Genomic DNA, 17326 nt, shown 5'->3' on the forward strand with positions numbered 1-17326 from the left:
ACACGCTGTCTGACGGCAGGAAATGTCTTAATTTTCAGAAAACAGAGCACAATGACAGGTATTTAGCAAGTGGTAAATTAATGTTTATTATATGAATGATACCAAAAAAAAATATGGCATATTACCAAAAAGGATTAAAAAGTTGAGCTCTTAAACACATCTGACTTTTAAACCTGATTCTTTTACTAGTTGTGCAACTGTAGATAGGCCATTTAACATAAGATTCTTTTTCCTCCTCTATATAACAGATGTGCAACCTCTTACACAGAGGTTTTGGGAGGTTTAAATGATGTAGCACATGTGAAGTGTCTGCAAGTGTCAAGCCAATAAGAAAATCAACTATTATTATGTTGGGCGCATTTCTTCTCCTAACTTCCTTTGAATTAGATCACTCATCTTCAGAATTTGAGTTCTGTCCTCCATACAAAGCAGACAGTAGCTAACTTTCCTTCTTCTTAAGCCTATAAAAGAAGCTCTTCTCTTAACCACAACATTCTGAAATAATTCAACTTGAAATCTCCTGCCTTCGAATCTTTTTTTTTTTACTAAATGGGCATCAAAGAGCTACAGCATTCTAGCCCTGGACAACCTCACCTCACCTGTTCTAATCAGGATATCCAACTTGATCATCAGCAACAGTCAACAGATCCTTTCTTTTCCATGAAGATGTGATATTCTGGCTTTCTCACCAAGGGCAGTAGATATGTGCATATTAAAAGTATGGCCCTCAAAATTCCGTCAGTATTTTCACTTAAAATACGTGTGAACATCTTATTACATCTATCTCTAGAATATCCACAAAGCATAAATCTTGTGTTTTAATAGGAAGGGATCTTAAAATATCTTGCCTAGCATGGAAAGAACATATTGAAAAACTCAGGTGAATTCCTGCTCTTGTCATAGTCCTATCCTCAAATGTTAAGCATAAGCGCGTCATAACTTCAGGGATTTAATTTCATCATCTGTCAAAGGAAGGAGTTGGATAAAATGGTCTAAAAACCTTACAATTCTAACCACCTTGTTTCTTATGATATCTCACTAAACTGGCCTAGAAAAGTTAAACTAATTCCTTCTCCTCACTATATAAGGTCCTGTAGATGAGACAGGCTACCTTAGTTTATACTGTACTGCAACTACATTTCCACTGCTTTTCTCTAGTATACAAGAAAGAATTCCCACAGGGGATGGTCTACTGAAATACCACTGATCTATACCATGCAGTACCTCTAAACATAAATCTATTTTTATCCAATGGGAGAAGAAATGACAAATAAAAACTTTTTCCACATCTTGCTTTTCCATTACCTGCATTTCGATATACCGGAGGTCACTTTTTTTCTTTTGTAAATCTTCCAGCAGTTGTTGGTCTAAAGTTACATCTGGTTCATTTTCTTGCAAGAGATATTCAGAATCTCGGTCAATATATTTGTCCCTGATTCTAAATGTTCTCTTTTCTTGACTTATCAATTTCTTTTCCTGGTTTTCAAGTTTCTTCTCTGTGTTGGGTTTGTTCTCAGTAGGAGATTCAGTACCATATCTATTTTGACAAAATAAAAAAATGATAAACAGCTCAATGAAGAGCCACTCAAACCCTGAAAACAAAACAATATGCTATTTATTTCAAAATCACCAGCTTCTATTTTTTCTTAGATCAATAAAGAAAATAGATTCTTATAATGAATTCAAGATTTCCCTCCCTGTAAATAGGTATTACCAGATTAAGTTATTCGTTGTGACAGTTAAAAAAAAATGAAGTTCACACAATAGCCATCCCTCCACCATTGCAAAAACTTATTTTTTTCAGATTTTCTGAACTTTATTTCACAACTTCATCTTCCTCCTGCCACCCCTTCTGAGTGCTATAAATGGGATGCTATATTACACAGTTCCAGAAAAACCTCTACTAATTTTTCCTCCAAATGAGAAAAACTCCTGCGATCATCAAAAACAGCAAGAATTTAACTTCTTCCAGATCTCTCTCACAGGATAATTTTGGAAATACAAGATGAGTAGGAAAACAGTCAATAGTAACTTAATAAATCTCATATCCAAATAGACTATTCTTACCATTTAGCTTTCTGTGTAATGAATATGTTGTTCAATTTCTCACCAAATAAGCTCAGTCTACATAAGAAAAAAAAAAAACTTACTTCAAAGTTAAATTACACTTACTGAAGAGCCTAAAGTTGTCATTTTTATTATCATTCCTTCCCTAGCCAATGCTATTAAGAAACGTTACTATGATGGGGCGCCTGGGTGGCTCAGTGGGTTAAAGCCTCTGTCTTCGGCTCAGGTCATGATCTCAGGGTCCTGGGATCGAGTCCCGCATCGGGCTCTCTGCTCGGCGGGGAGCCTGCTTCCCTCTCTCTCTCTCTCTGCCTGCCTCTCTGCCTACTTGTGATCTCTGTCTGTCAAATAAATAAATAAAATCTTAAAAAAAAAAAAAAAGAAGAAAAGAAATGTTACTGTGTCCACTCTGTCAAATAACATGTTTTGTTTTACCCGTGATCTTCAGGAGCAAACCAGGAGATCTGTGCTTCTGAGTCTTTACCATTCTTTGCCTGGACTGAATGCAGCAGCTGCACAATCTGCTCTTCTCGCCGTTCATCCATGTGTACCACAGCTCTCTATTTTGTGCAAAGCAAAAAGTATCCTGATCAACGTTAGAAAACGCGAGCAAATTTACTTAGTAACAAAAAAGTAAATGTCCAACAAATGTATATAAAATCTAAATTACCCAACACTTGCCCTCTAGTCCAATTTCACTTCATAAACCTAATGTTAAGATCTTTGCATATATCCTTCTAAGCTTTTTCTGCCACATATCTATAAAATTACCTCTAATATGACTGGCAAAAAAAGTACATTTATTTCCCTTACTAAAACTTTGGTTCCTTTATTTTCTACCCTCTCACATACTGATTATTATCAGTTTTCCCCTATTTTAATTTTTCAGAGATACTCACAATTAAAGTTTTTAAAACACAAATGTATTTTGCAGGGGGGGAGCTGAGTTGAAAACTGGAATTATTTTGGTTGCAATGAGCATTTTAAAGTTCTTACACTAAAAGGATAAATATTTGAGGGAAGCACTGTAAAGAACAGTGAGTCAGAGCCACTATTTATACAGAAGAAAAGGCTAATAAATGCTAAATCCACACACAAAAAAGGATGAATATATGGAGAAGAAGGCTGAGCTGAGACGAATAAAACTGATCAACACTCATGCAGGTAATGCCTGATGCAGGTGGCTATGATGCAGTTGCTTCAAAGAATGAGAATAAAACAAACCAAAAAAAACACCAGAGAAGATAGAAGTTACACTGCAGACAGTAAGAACAAGAATTTCTAAAACTGCTCTTTTATCGTTGCACATTATAATTAGTTGAATTTAAACCCAGTAGTTAGGAGAGATTTTTTTTTAAGTATGCAAACAGGAAAGATGATCAAGGTATTAAATGGAAAAAAAAAAAAAACCCTGCAGAAAATATATGCAGCAGGATCTTATTTCCATTATTATTAAAATAGGTTATTGACTTTACATTCTACATTTTTGCAGTATTTCTTCCAGATATATTTCTGACACATGGCAGAGCTACAGTGAAGTTTGCCAAATGGATGAATGACTGAATTTATCTTTTACAATGAGCATGTGTGACTTCTGTGTTAAAACCATTTTTCTCTTTAAAGAAATACACAGAAAGAATACTCTTCGGGGAATTCCAGAAGACTTCTTCTGTAAACAGAGTTTACAGACATAGTGAACAGGGCCATCTGTACTCCAATGTTCATAGCAGTAATGGCCACAGTCGCTAAACTGTGGAAAGCGCCAAAATGCCCTTCAACAGACGAATAGATAAAGAAGATACGGTCCATATATACAATGGAGTATTATGCCTCCATCAGAAAGGATGAATACCCAACTTTTGTATCAACATGGACAGGACTGGAGGAGATTATGCTGAGTGAAATTTGTCAAGCAGAGAAAGTCAATTATCCTATGGTTTCACTTACTTGTGGAGCATAAGGAATAACACAGAGGACATTGGGTGAAAGAGAGAAGTGAGTTGGGGGAAGTCAGAAGGGGAGACGAACCATGAAAGACGGTGGACTCTGAGAAACAAACTGAGGGTTCTGGAGTGGGCGGGATGGGGGTTGGGAGGGCCTGGTGGCAGGTTTTAAGAAGGGCATGTATTGCATGGAGCACTGGGTGTGGTGCATAAACAGTGAATCTTGGAACACTGAAAAAATAAAATTAAATTAAAAAAAAAAAAGTTTACAAAAAGCATCATTATCATACAATTAAAAGTCCAATCTAGTAAAACTCTGCCTGATAAGAAAGGTTTACAAAATTACAGGTTGCAACAAAATCTGCTTATAGACAGGTACTAAAGCCCTCTCATTTTTTTTGACCTTACAGCATGAAATCTTTTTAAATGGTTTCTGTATCAGACTAACGTATCTCTTCTTCATAGCATAGGATATACTCCACTAGGGCTAGGAGCTTGTACCTGGTTTCTCCTAGATTCTGCCCCACGCATCTTTTTTCTTTTTTTTTAAGACCTCTGATGATTTTAATCTGTAATCATCTGTTGTAAAAACAAAAATACAAAACAACAAAAAACAAAAACAACAACAAAAACCATTACTGTCAGTACACCAGAACCTAAGAGAGGTTCTGGGGACTTCCAACATAGAGGATCATTACTAGAACATTTTCGTCCTATATTTTAAATTCTGTAATGCCTTCAGCACTTGTTAACATTTATTGCTCTGTGTACCTACACCAGACGGCTATCAAGTTAAGCTTTTTCTTGGCAGTTAGAATCTACAGTAACACTTTAATGATTACAGACTATACTGGAAGGAAGCCTCAGGACATAAAGTCATTATCAAGCAAAGTCACCTTAAGGCCCAAAGGCACTGTTTCTTCCATTCACTTTCAAAGGAGAAAGGTAAGATCAAGCATTTTTTAATCTGAGGAACAATTTCTTTCCAACTGAAATTCATACTATATCACTACTTCAACCAACCAAAACCTTACATGTTGAAGTTCTTACCTCTATTAGCAGAATAAAAGTTCTCCCTACCTTGCTATACGAAATTTAGGTATTCACAAAAAGGGAGGATGATTAAAAAATGAAACAGCCCCTGAAAACACAATTTATACTTTCTGGAAGTTATTTTTAACAAGGTTCTTCCCACAACGTGGTTCCAGAGGCTCTGGGCAGCTGAGAATTTAGGAGTACCACAATTCCAATCCTGGATCTAGCCTGCCACCCCCTCCCCCCGCAGTAGGTACATGAACAAGAATATAGCCACCCCACTACCATCTGGCATTTACCTCCACTGCTCCACAGAAAGGGCTCTCATCAAGGTTACCAATGACCTTGTTGCTAAATCCAATAGACATTTTGAGCTCTTATGGAACCTCTCTGTAACATTGCCACTCTTGACTACTTTTCCTTTTTATATACTCTTTGCTCCTTCAACACTGCTCCTGGATTCCAAAACAACATCCATCTTACTTTCCTCTTTGCTGGCTTACAACACTCATCTTACTTTCCTCTTCTTAGATTCTTCCTAGGTAAGAATCTAAGAAACTTCTCTTACTCCACCCCTTAAATTTTCCTGTTCCAGTGATGCACAAGCTAGAAACACTGACACCATTTGGGCGTCTGTAAGGAAAACAGAATCTCTGGCTCCACCCCAGTACCACATTTTAACAAGGTACCGGTTGATTCCTCGGCACATTCAAGTTTGAAAACAATGCCTACAGAATTTAGGCTTGCACCCACTTCTCATCTTCTCTGGTCACTTCCTACTATCCACAGGACTACAAACTGCCAGTCTAGATTTCTTTAGGCATTAGAATCAGATGGCCTTCTACCTCCCCGAAATCCTCATGCTTTTTTCCCCCATGGATTTTATTTATTTTAGAGCAAGAGAGCATGCACATGTGTGCACACGGTTGGGGGGACTCAGACTGAGCTCATGACCTGAGCCAAAATCAAGAGTCTGACGCTACGAGGCACTACCTAGGCACTGCCAAATCCTCACTTTTTGAACTATAACAGAATCAAACTCCATCCTTAAACTAAGTTCATCAGCTTCCTCCATCAAGCCTGTTCCTTATATAATCATCAACACGTGATTTATTAATACTTGCGTTCCCCTTGCCTCCAGATAAAAGCAGTTTTGAATCTACTTCTTAAATCACTTTTTAAATCACAATTTAAAAAAAAAAGATTTTATTTATTTGACAGAGAGAGATCACAAGTAGGCAGAGAGGCAGGCAGAGAGAGAAGGGGAAGCAGGCTCCCTGCTCCCTCCCTCCCGAATCCAAGCCCAATTCAGGGCTTGATTCCAGGACCCTGAGATCATGACCTGGGCAGAAGGCAGAGACTTAACCCCCTGAGCCACCCAGGCACTCCTCTTAAATCACTTTAATCTGTCCCCTTTGCTCCATCTCCACTCCTAATGTCCTAATTCAAGCTATCATTTCTCACTCTGGTTACTGCAAAGGCTACAAAACTGGTTCCCTGTCCCAGGATTGCCTCTTTTCAACTCATTTTCTATATTGCTGCCAGAATGAACTTAAACACAAATTCAATCATTTAATTTTTTGCTTCAAATGATTTAGTGGCTTACAGGAGTTCTTAGGGAAAGTCAATAAATTTCAAGGCCCGCCTTATTTTTCTAGCCCTAGGCTTTTCAAATTGCTGCTTATAAAATTGAAGGATCATGACCAGTATTAATAAAAAAGAGAAAGCAAAAAAGGTACCAACAACACACCCAGAGCAATATACAGATAAATTAAGTATTATTTTATGATACTTTTTGTTCAATTATACATAGGTGTGTACTGGGTGCAAATTAACATATATTCCTTTATGTGGGAAGTGGTCAACAAGTTTGAAAGTCATTGTTCTACCTTCATCTCATCACACTAAACACCCTATGCCCTATTCTTTCAGTTCCTTGAGTCCTCCTAACCTCTAAATTGTGGCACCTGCTGCTGCCTCTGCCTGAAAATCCCTTTCCAAATCCCCCAACTCCAAACACATACACATTTTGCTATCCTTCAGCTTTCAGCTTATGGGTTACTTCCTCTGGAAAACCTACAATCTTCTTAGTTTGAGTTTAGTGACAGCCCATATTCTCATTACAATACTGTAACATTGTACTCTATCCCTCTTGTAACCCTTAACATACCACAATTTCTGTAAGATAGTGACTACCGTCTATTAACATAGTGCTTAAGATAGTGTCTCAGATATTTCAGATACTCAGCTAAAAAAAAAAAGTTGAAAGAAAAAGAGCACATCGTTAGAATGCAATAACTTGGTAAACAGGAATTACGTGAAAAGTAATTAAAGCTAAGGGAGATGACTGGGAAGCAATCACAAATGGCTGAAGGTGGTCCAAAAAAAAAAAAAAAGATAAACCAATCACTGAAAATGGTCATATTTAGATTGAAAAGATGGAGATGAATTTCAGAGAGAATGGTATGGGACCTGTAATAAAAAACAAAAACAGAAGTTGTATTTACAAAAGCTGTAATTATGTCGTATTGGGGACATGGGCTCAGTACACTGAAGGAAACCTGGTATACTGAAACTATGTTACCAAGATTTCCTGTAAAATATGTTAGGATGCACTGTAAATGTTTTCAACTCAGACAGAAGTGATCTGGCTTCCAATCCCAAGATGTGAGCTAGAGAATGAGATGACTTAATTTTTGCTTTTGAAAGCACCATGAGTGATTCTATAAAGGACAGACTTAGTGGAAAGCAGGAGTGGAAGCTAGAAGACTCGTTAGGAGGCCAAGAACACTGAACAAGATAGTGGCGTGATTTGTGGGATAACTGCTGTGGAGACAAGTGGTTGGATTTGGAATATATTAAGAAAGCAGAGCAGACAGATGTGCTGAAATGAAAGAAATATCAAAGATAAATTCCGTTTTTGCCTTGAAACATTTACCAAAATAAAGTTTGGGGAGAGGACAGAAATCCAGAGTTCCCTTCACAATGATCCATCACGCAACTAGCTTCAGATGGAAATAATAATAAACAATTTTTCCTGATTAAACTTTTCACCTGTTTACATCTTATTTTCCCAACATCATTATTTCTTCAGATCCCCATGGCAACATGCATAACACCTTGTGGGAAACAGGGGCTAAATAAAATAAAGAATAACTTTCTAGTTACCGCATACATCCTTTTATAGCAATCAGCCTATATTATTCTTCCAATTTTAAGATGACTTAGATAGGCTTCCCTCCGTTTAAAAAAAAGTTTGTTCAATGAACAACTTTGGGCTGATGTGTGTGTGTATTAAAAGAGAAGAATGTGATAAGGTGTGAAGATAAATGAGTAACGCCAAAAAACGCTTTTATGAAAAGACAAGGATAAAGAACAAATAAATAAAATGATTTAGAAACAAAAGCCTAAATAAAGGTTTAATTACACACATTCTTTATCTAATATGAAGGATTTTTTTAAGATTTTATTTATTTATTTGACAGACAGAGATCACAAGTAGGCAGAGTGGCAAGCAAAGAGAGAGAGGGGAAAGCAGGCTCCCCACTGAGCAGAGAGCCTGATGGAGGGCTCCATCCCAGGACTCCGGGACCACGACCTGAGCTGAAGGAAGAGGCTTTAACCCACTGAGACATCCAGGTGTCCCTGAAGGATGTTTTTAAAGAAGTTACTAGGGTGCCTGAGTGGCTCAGTTGGTTAAGCAACTGCCTTCAGCTCAGGTCATGATCCAGGAGTCCCAGGAACTAGTCCCTCACCGGGCTCCCTGCTTAGCAGGGACTCTCTTCTCTCCTCTTGCCCCCTCTCTCTCTCAAATAAATAAGATCTTTAAAAAAAAAAAGTTACTAAAAAGATGCCTCAGACTTACAGTAAGAAAACTTCTGTTTAATAAAAACAAAATGCAATTAAAAAAAATTGAAGTTCTCACCAAATGAACTTCGATGCGTCCCTTATTACAGATCTTCAAGATATAAATCAAATGGGCAATCACAACCTGAAGAGACTAAATCAAATCATTTTTCTGAAATTTCTTGTTTCCAGGATCCTAAGTTTCATTCTCAAAGAGGAGCTGCCAATCAACAGAACTCTCCCCAGCCCAACATAAAAAAAAAAAAAAACCAGCAAACCACAAACCTGTAAGTTTATGATTATTTTAATACTAAAAATGAAAGCTAGACTATTCTTCTGAACGACCTATATTCAGAATAGTGCTTGACAGCTTTTATTCTGCGCAAACCTGTATGTTACAAAGAAGGCCGCTGTTTTCGAGCTCTTCAGGCAAGAGTGGCCATAATTTTTCTAAGAGAAAGGGTGGCCAAGGATACTATGACACGGACATCCTAATACAGTTAACTTCGGAAAGGACCTGAACTTACTGTTTTGTTCACCGTTCTGACATCCTTAAAGAAAAATACACATTCACGTTGCATAAATCTAAATGCTGAGCATGGCTAACGAAAAACGACAAAATATCCGCTAACGCAAGTTTTAGCAGAATACCTTTGCACACTTTTCACTTCACAAAGCACATGCACCAGCTAAGAAACAAACAAAAAGCAAGGAAAAGGTTAGGGGCGGCGAAGGGGAAAAAAGTGCCCAGTCTCATCCCTCTCCACTATCAAGTCTCAGATTTACCTCCTGCCTCTCCGCCTCCTTGTTCTTCTGTCCCTGTTTCTTAGCATACCACAAGCCGATTTCGCGGCCTTTCAGGTGCCCAGGATGTCGGCCTCTGCCGCCTCGACCACCACCACCTCCTCCTCCGCCGCCGCCGCCGCCGCCTCCGGAGCCTCGGTTCCCTCCATGGCCTCCTCCATGGCCCGCCCCATAACTTCCTCCATAGCCCCCGCCGGAGTTGCGGGGCCCACCATCCCGGCCCCAGTTCTGATGGTAATCATAGCTCATTGTCCCAGCGGACTACAACTCGTGAGAACCCACAACCGCTAGAAATGGCGCCCGGGCCCGGAAGCGGGTGCACATCCACTTCCGTTTTGCTTCCGGCGCCCAGCGCGAGAGGGAGGGCCGTTTGAGCGTCACAGCAGCTGCTTCCGGTGACGTCGCAGGCGGCGCCGTCGGTGGTCCGGAAAGTGGCTCAGGTGAAGTCTTCTTTGACGTGTCTTCTGTTGTCTCTTTGTACCTGTGGACGGAAAGCGAGCAAAGCCTCGCAGGTTTCCTTTACCTACGCCCAACATGTGAGGCAATGGATTTTGGTTTTTACTTTCTTATTACCCGTAGTGAAATCCGAAGTTTGCTTCCAATTAGGGTCTGGAAAATAGACATCTGTAGACACAATAAAAGAACCCGAGGATGGAGGCATTTTTTCCTAAAAGCCTCAAAAGAAATGAGTTCATTTTTTTTTTTTTTTGTAGCTGCGTCTTGAAAATAGCTTCATACCTGTTTCAAATAAGTACAAACTGTCGCTTCCTCTCTTAAAGGATTATCATTATTTATTGCCTTTATCCAACAGCATAACAAGGAGCATGGCTGGTAAAAATAAAAAAATGCTCTTAGGCGGGGCACCTGGGTGGCTCAGTGCGTTAAAGCCTCTGCCTTTGGCTCAGGTCATGATCCCAGGGTCCTGGAATCGAGCCCCAGCATCCTCTCTCTGCTCAGCAGGGTGCCTGCTTCCTCCTCTCTCTCTACCTACTCTCTCTGTCAAATAAATAAAATCTTAAAAAAAAAAAAGGTCTTAGGCAATTTAAACAAAGGCAGTTGAAGAATCATATATGTTCATGTGAAGCCATTTATTGTTGATTGACCAGGCCACTTAGTGTTTAGCAAAGCTGTTTTTGAATAAATCAAATGACTGGGCCACACAGGCCTGGATGTCACCAGAGGACCTCCAGTTCATTTACATATTTTAACTGATTTAAAGGTGCTGGCCTCAGCTTTCATTTGCTTACAGTCTTGGAAAGGCAAAAGAAATTACTGTGCAATGAGGTTCAGACTACACCTCTGGGGCATAAAAATTATTTTGAGCAAAGGCATTTGAGTTTCTGAAATATTTCAACTGCCTAAAAGCAGAGCCTCCCAAAGGAGTTCAAAAGAACTCAATTGTCATAAATCCCTTCCCCTGGGAGAGAAACTGACAAAATAGAGTCATTACTGGAGACTAGAAATCAGCATCACTCCTAAGCAGGAATTATCACAAGACTATTATATATTCTGTTTGTTCTCATAAGAGCCCATTTTTTCCTTCCTAGAAGTTGCTTTCACATGAGTATCTTTTGCCTCCTCCCCTTCCCCTATTAAGATAGTATATAAGCCCTAAGTTCTAAACTTCTCCTTGAATTACATTTTTATATGTAGTCCCACCCATTTGTGATTAAATCTGTCTCTTCTCTTGCTAATCTGTCTTTCACTCTTTTAATTTTCAGGCCCCCAGGATAAACCTAAGAGAGTAGAGGAAAAGATTTTCTTACCCAGCAGGCATTAGATGTTACAGCAAAATAATTTAATTTTAGAATCAGGTAAGTCCTTTCTAAAGAATGAGAGGTTAAGCAGTGACTTTTGAGATAAGTAGACTTTAGCCAGACTAATGGGGAGTAGAGAGATTGTTACAGGTGGAGGAAACAATGGGCGTGAAGGGAGATGATAAAATGTTGGAGAGTGAGCCACCTGCGTGGCTCAGTTGGTTAAGCATCTGTTTTCAGTTCAGGTCATGATCTCAGGATCCTAGGATCTAATCCCATGTTAGGCTCCCTACTCAGCAGAGAGTCTGCTTCTCCCTCTTCTTCTGTCTGTCCCCCTGTTTGTGTTCTCTCTCTCTCACTCTTGCTCTCTCTCTCAAATAAATAAAATCTTTAAAATATATATATATTGAGAGTGAGAAAAGTCTACCCTTAAACTTTAAGATTGTTGAAGACCAAAGAAGTAGAAAGGAGTGTAATCACATAGAGAACAATATTAAACTTTAAGGAGAGTGGTTATTTTTGGCTGCTTTGAAGAAAAAGGAATGGTGGAGGCAAGAATGGATAAGCAGAGGCTAGTTAAAAGGCTATGATTTAGGGGAGGCAAGATGGAATGAAAAGGACTAGAATTAAGAGATATTGGGAGATTTAAAAAATCTCAGATTTGATGATTCACTGGATGTGGACAATTAGAGGAAAGGGTCAGATAACTCTTGAGATTAAGATTTGAATGACTACCAAATAAAGAGATACCGTATCCTGAGATGAAAAATACAGGATGAGGAGGTTTTGTTTTTTGTTTTTTGTTTTTGAATGGGGGAACAGTTGAGTTAATGCATTTAAATAATACATGTGGAGGTGCCTGGGTGGCTCAGCTAGGCGTCTTCCTTCAGCTCAGGTCATGATCCCAGAATCCTGGGATTAAGCCCCACATCAGGCTCCCTGCTCAGTGGGGAGTCTGCTCCTCCCTCTGCCCCTTACCCAGCTTCTCTTCTCTTCTCTTCTCTTCTCTCTCTCTCTCTCTCTCGTGCGTGCACTCTCTCTAATAAATAAATAAAATCTTTAAAACTTTTTATATAATACATGTGGAATTTGAGGAACCCATGAAACATACAAATTGAGATGTCTAGAAAGTGGTTGGTTACATGAGTTAAAAACACAGAGAGCAGACTGAGATACATTTTTGTAGTCCTTGGCAAATATGATTAAGACTAAGGAATGAGTAGTTCCAATAAATGTATTGGAATTTATTGGACATACCTGCAGTGACAAGTATGTGAATTTTCAGTGGGTGAGATTGGGTAGGCATACTGGGGATCGTTGGGGCAAAATATGAAGGAAATAGTGTGGATTGTTGTTAGCTAAGAGAGTTTATGAACTGAATGGGTCTCCTCAAAATTTATATGTTGAAGACCTAACCCCCAGGGTAGCTGCATTTGGAGATAGGGCCTCTAAGGAAACAATTAAATGAGGTCATGAAGTTGGAGCTCTAATCTTATAGTATTAGTGTCCTTATAAGAAAAGATACCAGAGAGCTCATTCTCTCTTTCCTAAGAAGAAAGGCCATGCGTGGTCAAAGATGTCGCCAAGCTAGGAATGGTGCTCTCACCAGGAAACAAATCTTTCAGCACCTTGATCTTGGACTTCCCAGCCTCCAGAACTCTAAAAAAATAAATTTCTGTTGTTTAAGCTGGAATAATACCATAAATGTATGGTACTTATTTATTAATAAATAGCATTTATTTATTAAACCAATAAAGTGGTTTAATAGCACTGAAACCAGTGGCGTTTTACTGAGGCAGCCTGAACAGACTAATAGAGTATTAAGACTAATAGGGAGTAAGTGGGGAAGAAAACTAGCATTTATTTGTTGCCTAGCATGTTGGCTGGGCGGTTCACATTTGTGGTCAGCAGACTAATGACCCCCATAGATCCACATCCTGTCCCTAGAACTGTCACTATGTTAAATTGCATGGCCAAGGGAAATTAAGGTTGCTAATCAGCTGACCCAAAAGTGGGGAGGTTATCCTAGATTATCTAGATGAGCTCTATATAATTAAAAGTGTCCTTCAAAGTAAAAGAAAGAGAAGAGAATTTCATAGTAATGTGATATGAGGACTCAAGCAACTGCTACTAGCTTTGAAGATGGAGGAAGAGGGCCACAAGCAATGGAATGTAGGCAACATATAGAGCTGGAGAAGGAAATGTATTCTCCTAAGGAGCCTCCAGAAAGGAACACACCCTACGTACCCCTAGATTTTAGCCTACTGAGGACCCTTACTAAGCGTCTAAACTATAGAATCATAGGGTACTACATTTGTGTTAATTAAGACTGAGTTTCTGGTAATTTGTTATGTCAGCAATGGAAAAGTAATATAATATTCCATATTTCACATAATCCTTATGACAACCCCAGAGAGAGGTAGTGTTATCTCTGTTTCCTGCTAAATTCTATTATTTCTTTTCACCTCATGTTTGTTAATCCTAAGCATAATCTTAGTTATCAACTTAAAATTACTAATTTATCCTGACTCTTTTTTAAGATTTTTAAAAAATATATTTATAAGATATTATTTATTTATTTGACAGAGAGAGAGAGAGAGAGAGAGATCACAAGTAGGCAGAGAGGCAGGCAGAGGGGGATGCAGACTCCCTGTTGAGCAGAGAGCCTGATGCGGGGCTTGATCCCAGTACCCCAAGATCATGACCTGAGCCAAAGGCAGAGTTTTAACCCACTGAGCCACCCAGGTGCCCCTTTTCCTGACTTCTTTAGCATGAAGTAATATGGTTTTGCTTGAGGCTATTGCTTTAGGCAGACACTTTAGAGCAAATGTCAGTGTAGTAAAAATCTGCCCAAAAGGAAGGTTTTTAAGGAAAGACCACAAAGGTATTAGAAGAAAAGTAGCAGTTGATACTTTGGGTTTTGTTTTGTTTTCCTGCTTTGCTTGAAATCTGCAAGAATTCTTAGGTTACCTAATGCCCAAAAACAAAAGGAGTGACAAACTCATTAGAGTAGCCATTGTTACTCTTACTGATGCTCTGCTTTGTCCTGTGCTCTGGGCAGGCTAGAAAGATGTCTTTCTTAAATGTGCTCTCCACTGATCATGAGCTTTGATATTTTTACAAACTTCTTGTGTTGTATCACAGACACATCTGCAGCTATTCATAGGAAAACTAGAAGTAGGAAAACGAATGCTAATACTGCAAGTGATATTTACTGAGCACTTATTATATGTCAGGTACAATGAATAGGCATATTTTTTCCCTATTTTATTATGGTTAGGGTAAGAAAGTCAAAGGATGGAAGGACTAAAAAGAATGAGACCTCCTCAAGGCAACGATCTCACTGTCATTGATATATTTCATGAGGAATAATGTAGTCTTATGAAAGAAAAAACTAAGTGTCTGCAGCAGTATTTATTCTTCCTTGCTTTAAAAGCTTCCATTTTCAGTCCCTGAAACCTCATTTATCTATTTATCAGAGACACTTTTGTAATACTAAATCAACATATTTTTAGTCCTCGCCCCTATAAGTCATGTTCCCCAGTAGACATTTCACAATTATAACTCCAGAGAGGGGAGAGTGTGAAGTCTGCCTTAAGGAAGATGATATAAAGGAATGAAAACCCCTGATACCTAGGAAGTAAAAAAAAAGGAAGTCTTGGGGCACCTGGGTGGCTCAGTGGGTTAAAGCCTCTGCCTTCAGCTCAGGTCATGATCCCGGGGTTCTGGGATCGAGCCCCACGTTAGGCTCTTTTCTCGGCGGGGAGCCTGCTTCCTCCAGTCTCTCTCTCTGCCTGCCTCTCTGCCTACTTGTGATCTCTGTCTGTCAAATAAATAAATAAAAATCTAAAAAAAAAAAAAAAGTTAAAAAAAAAGAAGGAAGTCTTAAATTATAAGAGAATATGGGTGAAGGTGGAAGGGAGGGAAAGATGTGTTTAAATTTTGACCTCCCTCTTTCATCTCAGCTTTCAACATATTTCCTGCTTACCACTTTGAAAGCACACCATATTTTGAATATTTTTTAAATCTCTGGTTATAGTTTTTAGTATATCCAGTGTGCTAAAGAGAAAAGTTAATTATTGAATCCCTGCATTCCCCTGGAATGCTGGGAGATTTTACTTTTTCTTTTTTCCTTTTTTTTTTTTTTTAAGATTTTATTTATTTGTCTCAGAGAGAGCAAACGAGCTAGTGCACACAGGCAGAGCCAGAGAAAGAAGCAGGCTTCCTGCCAAGCAAGGAGCCCGATGCAGGATTCTATCCCAGGACCCTGGGATCATGACCTGAGCTGAAAGCAGCGGCTTAACCTTATACTGAGCCACCCAGGCATCCCGAGATTTTACTTTTTCATTATCTCAAATTGATCTGTCCTCCTTTATGCCAATTTTGTCAGCTCCTATCACCAGTTTCCTTGCTTCTCTGACTTTTACGGAATCTTTTAGATGGGTCAGAATTTTGTCCTGGTCTTCATTCTAAAATTGGTAAACACTCCCTGGGGCTAATAATATATTATATATTTATAAGAAAACAAAAAAATTATTAAATAAAATTGGTAAACACTGAAGTGTCTTGATCTAAGAACACCAAACCTCTGTTCTACCTAGATCCATCAAGGGTATTCTTCTTGAACAAAGAAGAGAATCATATCTTTATCATAGTAGGGTTTTCATAGAAGAAGTAGGGTTTCAGAGAAGTTGCAGATTCTTAACCTTCATTTAGTATTTAAAAATTTTATAAATAATGGTATGACTAAAAGTTTTTACAGATAATCTTATCTGCTTGTGCTCTCCTCATCCCTAATCTTTCTAACATCCACTCAAGAATAACAGAGCTCTGGAGAGTTCAAGTGTAGGTCAAACAGTGATAGAGTTAGAATCAGAATCAGAGGTTGAAATTAAGCCTTCTGATTCCTAGCCCAAGGCTCTTTCCAGTGTACAGCCAAGATACTTACACACTTGAAAGGTTATAGATTGTGGATATGTCAGTTACAGTCTCTATAGAAAATAGATGGGTGTCTGCCTTCAGCTCAGGTCATGATCCCAGTGTCCTGGGATTGAGTTCGGCATCACACTGGGCTCCCTGCTCAGTGGGGAGCCTGCTTCTCCCTCTCCAGCCTGCTTCTCCCTCTCCAGCTGACCCATGCTTGTGTTCTCTCTCTTCCTATCTCTGTCAAATAAATAAGTAAAATCTTTGAAAAATGTATATTAAAGAAAAAAGAAAACAGGGGCACCTGGGTGGCTCAGTGGGTTAAGCCTCTGCCTTCGGCTCAGGTCATGATCTCAGGGTCCTGGGATTGAGCCCCGCATCAGGCTCTTTGCTCAGTGGGGAGCCTGCTTTCCCCCTCCCCCTCTGCCTACCTCTCTTTCTCTCTTTCTCTCTCTGTCAAATAAATAAATAAAATCTTAAAAAAAAAAAAAGAAAACAGGTAACAATCTTAAAACAAGGTAATTCAGAGAACATTTGTATATATACATGTTAAAAGTATGTACACAAGTACAAAAGATCTTTTAAAGGAACTATAAAAGATTTCATTAAGCTGGAATTAGTAGCAACAGAGATATTATTATTTCTAGGCCCAAGGTGAATGAAGAAAGGAAATGAGTACCGGCGTCCTGAAAGAAAATGTTATAGAGTCAGCTTTCTGTAAGAAGCAGTGACTGCTGATAAAAGGTAAGATCCAGTCCAAGGTGAAGAGGAATAAATTTCCTGACCTCACTTTCTTCCTTGTCTCTGATCTCTTGCTGGAAGTCCCCATTGTCCAAACCCAGAGAGCATTTGCTTCTGTCTGTTTACATGGTTGGTGCAAGGCAATCTCTTGGTGCAAGAGAGTAGGATGGAGAAGAGTAGAGAAATTTGCAGAAGAAAAGTTAACATAAC

The 17326-nt window shown here is 38.9% G+C and overlaps 1 protein-coding gene and 1 long non-coding RNA gene across 3 annotated transcripts in view; one reads left to right on the forward strand and one right to left on the reverse strand.

The window, feature by feature from the left end:
* DHX36 (DEAH-box helicase 36) overlaps positions 1–10035 on the reverse strand; it is a 49702-nt gene extending 39667 nt beyond the window's left edge. The window contains exons 1-3 of the mRNA XM_032852551.1: positions 9678–10035; positions 2503–2627; positions 1306–1537 (exon numbers count right to left, since the gene is read on the reverse strand). Of these exons, the coding sequence (XP_032708442.1) occupies positions 1306–1537; positions 2503–2627; positions 9678–9944 (624 nt within the window). The 5' untranslated portion in view covers positions 9945–10035. The remainder of the gene's footprint in view (positions 1–1305; positions 1538–2502; positions 2628–9677) is intronic.
* Positions 10036–10079: 44 nt separating this feature from the next.
* On the forward strand, positions 10080–17057 carry LOC116864699. Of its 2 annotated transcripts, none has more exons than XR_004382070.1 (3): positions 10080–10135; positions 11417–11509; positions 17023–17057. It is a non-coding gene; the product is annotated as an uncharacterized LOC116864699 (long non-coding RNA). The 2 variants fall into 2 exon arrangements; XR_004382071.1 differs by having other exon boundaries at positions 10113–10231.
* The last annotated feature ends 269 nt before the right edge of the window (positions 17058–17326 follow it).

This window comes from Lontra canadensis, unplaced genomic scaffold (genome assembly GCF_010015895.1).
Source record: "Lontra canadensis isolate GAN:19392208 unplaced genomic scaffold, GSC_riverotter_1.0 scaffold6, whole genome shotgun sequence".
Classification (NCBI taxonomy): domain Eukaryota; kingdom Metazoa; phylum Chordata; class Mammalia; order Carnivora; family Mustelidae; genus Lontra; species Lontra canadensis.